The 10,327-nt window shown below is 36.4% G+C and overlaps 1 protein-coding gene across 1 annotated transcript; it reads right to left on the bottom strand.

Annotated features, from left to right (window-relative positions):
- Positions 1-1,992: 1,992 nt before the first annotated feature.
- LOC122779200 (putative surface protein bspA-like) lies at positions 1,993-5,970 on the bottom strand. Its single transcript, XM_044041336.1, has 4 exons — positions 5,889-5,970; positions 5,373-5,465; positions 3,762-4,136; positions 1,993-2,744 (listed from the first exon to the last, which is right to left on the bottom strand). The coding sequence occupies exons 2-4, from the start codon at positions 5,413-5,415 to the stop codon at positions 2,701-2,703; spliced, it is 462 nt and encodes a 153-aa protein (XP_043897271.1). The 5' UTR covers positions 5,416-5,465; positions 5,889-5,970; the 3' UTR covers positions 1,993-2,700.
- Between the last annotated feature and the right edge of the window lie 4,357 nt (positions 5,971-10,327).

Here is a 10,327-nt window from a genome sequence, read left to right on the forward strand (position 1 = left end):
TTAGGGCCAGTTCTAATATTAGTCACAGAAAAAAATGATCCTTTTAAAAGCAATTATAATAAATACTATTATATAAATATAAATATATATAATATAAATATTATATGTTATTTTATAGTCTAATTTCATCTGACCTAATAATCGATATCAAATACCTTTATTTTTAGGATTTTAACCCTTTAAATGCCCAGACAGTATTAGTTATTTTCAATGTAAAAATTGTATGTGTTGAGTTATCACAGTCTGGGATATGTCAATGTGAAGGAGGGGGAATTGTGACAGCATGTTTTTTCCCCCATATGCCTCTCTGCGATTTGGTGGACAGAAGAATTATCACTTCTAAGGCAAAAACCCGGATTGACACCCATATATAATAAAAATGCAATGTTTTAATGGAAGTGTAACTTGCAGTTTGAATGGGTTTCAATTGGACATTTTTTGCGCTTAACTATATGAGTGTAACACTTATGTGTCCACAGTGTATTTTAGTCTTACCGTAAACAAAAAATCATGGTGTATGAACAAAATGATCAAAAGACAAAGAGTGAAAAGTGTGTAAAATATGTACCTAATACCAATACTATCCCTAACCCTGAAACCAGATCTAAAAAATCCCTTCAAAGCTGTGAGGCCCAGACAAAATATCCCAGCAAAGATAGGTTTTTAATTTTTTTTTTGGACCTCACAAAGCTATAAATAAGTACACACACAGGTTTCTGTGGCTATTCTTTGTAAGACACTGCATTGACTTTTCATCTTAACCATAAGCAGCTATGGCTATCTGCCTCATTAGGGCAAGGTCTTGGTCTCCATGAGGACTACTGGTCCTAAAGAGGTGACAAATACAAAAACACATACAGTACATGTCATGTATGCACACACACACACCATCTGGGCAAACAGTAATCTTCCAACATGTGTCGCAGCAGTGAGCACTCTCAGTGTTGACACTCCTCCATCTTATGAGCATATCATAAAACTGAGTCTGACCGCTGTGGTCTAAAGTCCAGCTTAAAACGCAGCTGGAGCATCATCCGTGCTGCAAAAGACCAGATTATCTGCTCACTTTATAGACTTATTTAAAAAAGAAAAAAGATTACATAACCAGGTAAAAACATATGACATCATGGCTAATATTTACTTTTGAACTTTTAATTCTTACACAGCATGTACATTTTTTAATGCAGTAAAAACTAGAGCCTTCCCTTAGGTAGGTACAGTATGTACAGAAATGTTTAGTTTGTCCATTGTAGGCTACTGTAAAAACATGATGGTCCTAAATCCTGACCCACCTCCTCATGTACAGTATATTTAAAAATGACATATACATTTACACACTGGACCTTGAACATAAACATAAAGGACAAGGGGATGATTTTCAAACGTTGACAAATTTAGAAATTAACTCATCCACCTTTTCTTTTAATTACACTTTTTAATCATTTGGGATGTAAAGACACTAATTGTTGCCATGTACTGGTATTTTGTGTTTTAATGCTTTTTCAGAACACCTTTAATCACCAGCCCCACAGCTAACACTGTACTTAATAACGACAGAGGTCAATGTCCTACACTAGATTTACATTCCTTCAATAGTTTACAGTGAGTGACCATTATCACATTTGCAGCTAATGATATCTTATGTAACTATGTTATCAGATAACCTAATGATTAGGTTTTTAGTCTGGATTAAATATCAACAGCATGACTAAACTCCGTTGATGAGATGTGGTCGAACGTTTGTATTTTCCTCGGTCAAATCTCGGTCAAATTGGAGAACAGAGCAAACACCGGTTTGTCTCAGATTAGACAGAAACCATTAATATTTATCTGTACACACACATACAGATTACGCTGCAATCGCACTCATAAAAATGAACAAAGAAAGAGGGCTTTTTCACAAAATTGCATCATGAACACCTGGAATTTAGCTGCTGGTATATGATGACAGTCATATTGACACAGATCACTAAGAAAGGCGAGACAAACATGTTTATTTTTAATTTTATATTTGTTTATTAATGTGTCGTGAGTGGTTTGTCAGCTTCAGATAGAGTTGGAGGAGTTAGCGCAGAGAAAGCGATATCAGCAGCTTTAAAATTATTTTATGAAGAGTTACCTTACAAACATTATAATAGAAAAAATAGAATTTCTAGTAAAAAATGTGGCCCATTAGTGTTAAACAAAAAAACAATGAACAAATCAAATAAGAACAACAATAAAAGATTTAATGTAGTTTTAATGTAGTTTTAGCTTAATATACTTTATTTATTTACTTCATTTGTAGCTTTACTACATTTTATAAAATAAATCATATAACAATAATTTTAAGGATTATTATTATTATTATTACCTGAGCAGATAACATCCTGTTGTCTTCCTTTTGACCTGTGACACCGTCTTTTGCGACGTAAAAACACGTACATGCAGTTTTCATGGCAGCCATTTTGAGGGGTCACTGTGGAGGGTGTGAGTCACCCGAGTGACGGCCCAGTTCCATTTCGCTTTATCAGATTCAGAGAGCGCGCAAACTTGATGTTTATCAGTGACGTCTGTCAAAATGTCCACCATGGAAAAGGCCGTACTGAGCCTTTCAGACAACAGGATCCTTACTGAATCTGTTTAGACGTCAAATACTTCATTTTCTTTAATGATCCTTCACCTATTTTAATTTAATTTGTCGTAGCGTGGGAAGTGGTCTCAGATCTTCCCGGTGTACTTCAGAATGCCAAAGATACCCCCACCTGAAAAAAAGACAAGGGTTTTATTATTTATATTATATTACTATATTTATACTGTTTTGAATACTGAACTGATACGATCATCAGTATCGGTCCAATACTGGTCAAAATCAGTCACTGGACAGATGTTAGAATGTAAATAACCCTAACCCATTGCATATAAAGATGGGTGTGTGAGTATTACCTTTTTTTTTATTATTATAAAAACTTTTATTTCTGCCCTTTGTTTGCTTAATTTATCAAAACCAGTGTAGAAAAAAATTGATTGTAATTGAAATAGTTGTCTGTACATCTAAAGGCTACCACAAAACAAAACAGACAATAGGAAATGTAACGGAGTCATATTCATTTGATACATTTAGATTTACATAAGCTTTGTACAGTACATTGATTTAGAAGCTACTTGAAAAAAAGTAGGAGGAGCCGATCCATAAAAATGACTTCTCATCTCGATGACGTCTGGGGGGTAAATAATGTTCAGTGGATCCTTGTTAATGGATAACATGGGGAAACATCCATTAACACCTGTGCTGACCACTTCCTCTTTCAACTTCTTCTTCAAATGTGAAATGCTGTGTAATCTAAACTTGGTTGGAAGGGACTAGTATATATATATATATATATATATGTATACACTAATTCTTGGTTTTAAGTGAAGTTACACTTGAGGGCAAGAATTTCCCAAAAATAATGTATGTTATCATTTTGCATTGGTAACAAATTGATTATTTAGTTTCCTTGGTGCAACTGGGTTTCAAGAGTTTTGAAACCATAAGTGTCCCTAATGTTTTGCACACTCTCGCTCTTCCACAAGACCCACTAAACTCCAGTGATTGTCAATCTCCCTTCTTTTTTTTTTGATAAGTAAGTGCATTGATTGAGATCAGCAGGCGCCTTAAATGATTTTCTCGTCTCAATGGCTTCCAGGTTAAAATGCTCAGTCTCTCCTTGTTAATGGATAACAGAGTGATGTGTGATTGAGGTGGCAGGGATGAGGTGTCTTAACTGAAATGCACTCACCGATTAATGCCACACCGGCCACGGTGCCGATGGTGATGCCCGCTATCTCTCCAGGTGAAAGTCCTTGATCTCCTTCCTCCACAGGCTCAGGGCTGGTCGTCTGTGCTTCAGTTGTGGCGGGGTTATTGGTTGTCTGACCGCTGGGCTTTTCAGATGGGACGGTGGGATTGCTTGTCTGACCGCTAGGCTGTTCAGATGGGACGGTGGGATTGCTTGTCTGACCGCTGGGCTGTTCAGATGGGACGGTGGGATTGCTTGTAGGACCGCTGGGCTGTTCAGATGGGACGGTGGGATTGCTTGTCTGACCGCTGGGCTGTTCAGATGGGACGACAGGAGCGGTTGTTGTGGCAGCTGCAATCGGTTTTAGTGTGGTTCCTGTTGTGTTGCAAAAACAAAAAGATAGAAAAGGGTCAAATAAGGAAAACCATTCATTAAAACAAAACATCAAATCATTTTAAAAAGGTTTTAAATGCAAAACATTTAAGAGTGTTCTAGTTGCGCTGATGGCACTTTTCTATTATGCAGTTCCAGCACTAACCCACGGCCACGCTGAAGAGGAAAAACAAACGTGACTGATACCCAAACCGAGTAGAGTAGAGTAGAGTCGTGCTGGAACTGTATCATGGAAAAGCGCCAAAAGTGTGTTCAATTTTTCGCACCACTTTAAAAGCCAGGTTTACTGTAAACAGTAAAGCAAGGTGTGCTAACTAGCTAGCTAACCCTTAACATTTGGAGATCCTTAATATTTGGGGATGATATTGCTCACCATTTCAAAGTAAAGGTGTTTGTTTTGATATAAAGTTCACAACAAAAACACATTTATGACACATAATTAGTCTTTAAATATTTAATTAAAATATTGTTTACCATTAGGAGCTTGGACATCAAATGGGGGCTAACTATACTATACTAGTTAGATTATAGGTTAAACTTTATTGTCCAGACTGTCTGTTAATGGGAACACGTCAGCGATAAGAAACCTAAACTTTGAACCAGTATAGCTCGAGTTTGGCACCACAGTGACCATGACTAACCATTTTGACAAATACAATTGAAATTTATGACTGAGGCTATCAACCGAGAACCACGCACCAAACCCCACGTTTTTAAGTATAACTCCATAAAGATATAAAGACACACAATGTTCACAATAAACTGTTTTAATGAGGACATAATAATGATGTACCAACAAATTAAATGAAAAGTTGACTCACTATGAGCTTTTTTTTCTAGTTACAATAGAAATGATATTGGTTTCATATTGAAAGTAAACCAACGACTCAAATCTCCCACAGTTCAGTCACCACACCTCATTTTCCATTTCCCTTATCTCACTTTATTATTGCTTTGAACAGGCGTCACACTGGTTTTCTTTGTTTTTGTGATTAGGATTTTTTACAACTCAGATAGAGAAAGAAAAGAAAATTAGTTTGGAGTCATTTATTAACCTTCATTAATGGTTAATTCTGCATTTAGAAGAGCAATGTGCTCCATTGTTTGTAAAAAAAAAATGTAAATAGCTTTTATGGAATTAAAAATAATTATTAAATGCATTAATTACAGCTTGTAAACTATCTGTTGATGGAAATGTATTAATTATATACTTTTTACCTGCACAGAGGAGGAGAGTCACGGCAATACAGATCAGTTTCATTGTGTAGGAGTTTCTTTTCAGGGGTTCACAATCAGGGTGTGAAAGTTGCTCTGAAACACACAAACACATACATTCATTTAATGTATGTAATGTCCATATAACTACAAAACAATATTTGTCACCGTAACATTTGACCTTATCTAACTTTCCCTTTATGTGTAGCATCACTGTTGTCCTACCCAAATTTATCGCTAATGAAAAATAAACATTTCACGATCAATAAGTAATATTTGTCAGTATTTTTTCATATTTTTGACAATGTTAGTCTTCATATTTACCACCACATCAGTGTCACCATAAAAAAAAAATATACATAAAAGAAAGAAAAGGTGAAGGATTAATCCATACTATAAGAAAGATTCTTAGATAAATCCCTGTTGTATTCAAATGTTGGTGTAAAAGTAAAAGCTTGTCGTCGTCGTCCCTCAGTATTGATCGTATAAATCAACACGAATGAAAGCAGCGTTACTCACCTGAGAGGCTTTCAGAAACGACTGTACACTCGTCTCCAAAGAGGAGAAGATATTCAACACTTGCTTTTTATGAGCCTTTATCACACCAGCCCATCACCTGCAGCCCTCCCATCTGAGCCTGTGTGTGTGTGTGTGTGTGTGTGTGTGTGTTCATTAAGGGTAACTACAGAGCTATATTTGGTGTTTATAGCCTTAGTTTCTCTGTCTTTATTTCATAAGAAATGTGAGCAAAGAGTTTTGGAGGAGAAGAAACTGATGTTCATCCTTTGAAGAAAAATACTTCTCCTTCTTGTCTTTCACAGGAGATCAAGCACTTACTGAACAGCCAAACCTGTACCTGGCAGTGTTTTATAAGGTGATGTAACACATGCAAAACATTCAAAACATTCAGCTGGGCCATTTCAAGGGCCCCACATGGAGAGTGGGCCCTCGAGACCTTTTCCTGAGATCCATTTTAAAGAGCTAATGTGTAAGAGTTGGTGACATCCAATCAGGAGAGGTGTATCATCACTAGTGTGTTGAAAAAAACAATGAAAGCAAGCAGGCTAAATAGATTTTTATACATCGTGTCCTTCTACTTCTGGTGGGGAGGAAACTTTGGTCCGGCTAAGCATGCAGGAGTAATCGGACTATCACATTATCCAGTTGTGTTAGTCCGACTAAGACTAACTAGGTTTTAGTCGGACTAACGTGTTTACATGACATTAAAGAAACTGAACTATTGTCTAAAATCGGACTTTTAACATGCATGTAAACTGTTTGAACCAACAAGGACTGCTACCAAATTCAGGTGTAGAGTAAAAAGTAAAGCCACCAGGAAAATAGTTTGAAAAAAATCACAAATACAAAGATACCAGGTCATAGCAGCACTTACACGTGTTTTTTCTTTCTCCAAGTTTCCTTCCTGGCTTTCGCTTCCTCTTGTTGTTCACCTTTATTTATTTATTGGCAGCTATAACCGTAAAACCCGACGTGGCATGCAACACACAACATGGGAATGAAATGTCTGCGGTCCCGTTGGGGTGCCCAGCTGTCCGTCACCATAGCACAGTCGCAGGTCGTTGGCGCGGAACGTGGCAAGTCAGAACCTGCAGCATCAGAAAACCCCACAGAACTGGAATAGTAAAGCATGTTTAATGAGTTAAAACAGAGTCCAGATAGTTACTGGTCCAGAGAAACACCGCTGTCAATATTTTAGTATATGCAGTATATATTCATAAGTAACTACCCACTATTATACGTGTTGTATTTTATACATAATTTTATACATTTTGAACATAATCATGTAAATTCAATTGAATGTTTCTACATTTTCCAAGCATTCTGTGTTTGTTTTACTCCATTTTTGTTTTTATTTGGCCTTTATATTAGAAATAAGACACAAACAGGCACATCGCTGCTTACAACACAGTTTATCATAACGAGGATTCAGTGGTGTAGTGAGGATACTGTTCGTCCGTCCCTCCTCTTTAATGCCAATCATAGCATAAATCGGCAAACGAGCACATTTGTGCATGAGGTAGTGACTCATTTAAAGCTATATCTGTTTCACCTGATTTCGTTTTGAACTGACACATTTGGTAAATGAAATAAAACTCAATTTTATGCATGTTATTTAACACATGTAGACAGATAAATTGACTAAAGGGTTGGGAAAGGTTCGGCGCATTTGGAGATTACTCAAGGACCCCAAGAGTAATCTCCTGCGACCCGTCTGTGGGTCCCGACCCAGCTATTGACTGTAGATTTGGGGCCAAGCTGATAAAAGCATTCTTTTAACACTATATAAGAAAAAAGTGACTTCAACTTCTACTAATGTAATTTTCTGGTAAAATACGTAAGTACTCAAGTATTCCCTTTTAGATACTTTATACAAGACTGATTAACATGCTGTGTTAGCATGAGCCGCAAGTTTGAGACCTCTTTTCTGTGGTTTACAACTGTCCCATCAACAAATATACACATAGGTTCCAGATCACCAGCACAATTACCTTCAAAAACAGAGCAAACATAATCATTTTTAAATATTTACTTTGTTTTCTCATTAAACTTATTCACCGTCCTGGAAGATTCACCATCCTGGAAGATAATTCATCATTCCAATCACACCTGAAGCACTGTGTGTGGATACAAGAAGGAAAAAAAGAACATTTACATCTTTGATTAAATGTCAATTTAATCAGCCAAAGCTTTCAGGAGAGTCAGAGAAACCTGTGACATTGAGGGCACCTTGAAAGGATCTATAAAAAAGTTATCTGATTGGCCTTAATCGGATTCACTGCTTTCCATTTGTCAGAAAATGAAAACTAACTCAACAACAATGGCCACAAGATGACAATGACTCCTGAGACAGCAAACTCCACAGACGTGGATGTTGGCATGACTCAAGTTTATTACAAGTCCGTTATCTTCTGTCTGATGACAAGTCACGGTCATCTTCATCACAATTATCTGAGGTGTGGAACTCTTGAAGGTTCTTAGAATGTACAATGAGTAAGTCACAGAGTAACAGTGATATCTAATCAGTAATTTGTCACGCAGTTTTATTTATAGATCACTCTTTTCACTTTGAGTGGTCGATTCAAGCTGGCGTTCAGAGACGTTTAAAAACAATAGATTTTGATACAAAGATAAAAGAGAGGTTGGGTGAATGTGGAATAGTTTGAAATAATAACATTCCCTTTCTATCATCAGGAACCAAAGCCAACTATATCCCTGTGTCGTAATTTTTTCACAATAAACTGTTGTAATGACGACATGATGATTTATTTGATTCCTCCGCCATTAAAATAATGTGCCAGCAAAAATAAAAATCCACCTCTTTCCTGCTATGGAAAGAAAAGTTGACTCAGTTTTAACAGTTTTGGGGCTAGTGTGTAATAATCTGATGAAAAGTCTATCAAAATGCTGAAATTGTGTTGTTGTTTTTTTTCTGACACTTTGACGTCGTCACAATGATACTGAAACTAGAGAGATTCTAATCTTCCTCAGCTCAGTTGACACACGCCGGTTTACTGTGAATTTCACCTTATCTCACTTTATTGGTTTGAACGAAACTGATGTTTTAACAATGGAAATATACATGCAGTTACACTCTATGACATAATTAATGCATCATTTGAATTTGAATAGTTATTTTCCCCAGGAAAATTTTGTCATGACAGTTTTCAGAATTTATTTGTAACATTTTATGTATTTTTTATTGGCTGTTGCTCAGACAATGTCGGGAAACACGATTTACACAATCATTTAATCAGTTCATTTTATTGACAACCACAATCACTAGATTAGCCGAGTAAATGACTGTCATATTAAGTATTAGATTAGATTCTTTATCGTCGCTGTACACCTGCAATGAAATATCTTACCCGAAACCAACCCAACAGTAACAATATACTGAATAACCACCAGAGGGAGACTCCATTAGTTGCAAAGTGAGCTCAGTTTGAATGGAAGTCTGTGGGAAAATGAACTTCCCACTTGAGTTTACAACATCAGTGAACATTCTTAAAGAGGGTTAAGGGTCTCAATTGCCAATTTCTGCTCTTCCTAAGTAGCACATGATGTCGATTTTGTAAACTGTGTTCCCATTTCGAGGAAGATAGAAGACAAAGTGCAGCACATAGGAGTTTGATTGACAGCTGGTGTCGTGGCAGATTTTTATGGGTAATTTATTTATTTATCACGAGAGATAAATGTTAGTTGCAGCCAAGAGGGGAAAACAAAAAAGTCTAAAGTTCAAAATTTGCAAACCATTAAGGATTGGGGAAGTTTAAATGTTCTATTTAGTCTTTATTCTTTCAAAATAATTTAATTTTTTCAAATTATCCCCAACTATTTTATGAAATGATTGTTTAAATCATAGGTTTCCACCCTGAACCCACACTTTACAAAGAATAAAGTGAATAATTACAAATGTTTATATATTTTTTTCTCATTGTATATGGATAAAAACTGTGCTGTGTTCTCTTGAGATATTGCCTTGAGTGTTTGGTACTTGTACGTTTCTCAGACATGAGACAGCTGGGCCACATTTTCAAACCAAGAAATTTAGCTTTGCCAGACATTTTCTACAGCAGGTGATGACACATCAAAATGTGCATTAAAAAATAAATTATTTTTGGTCGTACCTGTCCTTCCCACGCCTCAAAGTGTGTAAAAAAAGTACACAGTATTCGCTGTGACTATTTCAAATAATAGAGTGTGTGATTGGCATTTTCTGAATGTATTATGCATATAATTGTGCATGTGATCTCTGGCGCACCCCTGAGGGCAACTTGGACCCCAGGTTGGGAACCATGCATTTAAACAAATAAAACGGCAATCGAGAAAAGAAAAAATGTCTTTTCCCTTTAAAACTTGAATTTGTATGTAGAAGTGTTGTTGTGTAACGTAGATGCTCTGTTACATCACGGTGAATCTTGATGTCGCACGGTCAT

The sequence above is a fragment of the Solea senegalensis genome, linkage group LG13, assembly GCF_019176455.1.
Source record: "Solea senegalensis isolate Sse05_10M linkage group LG13, IFAPA_SoseM_1, whole genome shotgun sequence".
NCBI lineage: Eukaryota > Metazoa > Chordata > Actinopteri > Pleuronectiformes > Soleidae > Solea > Solea senegalensis.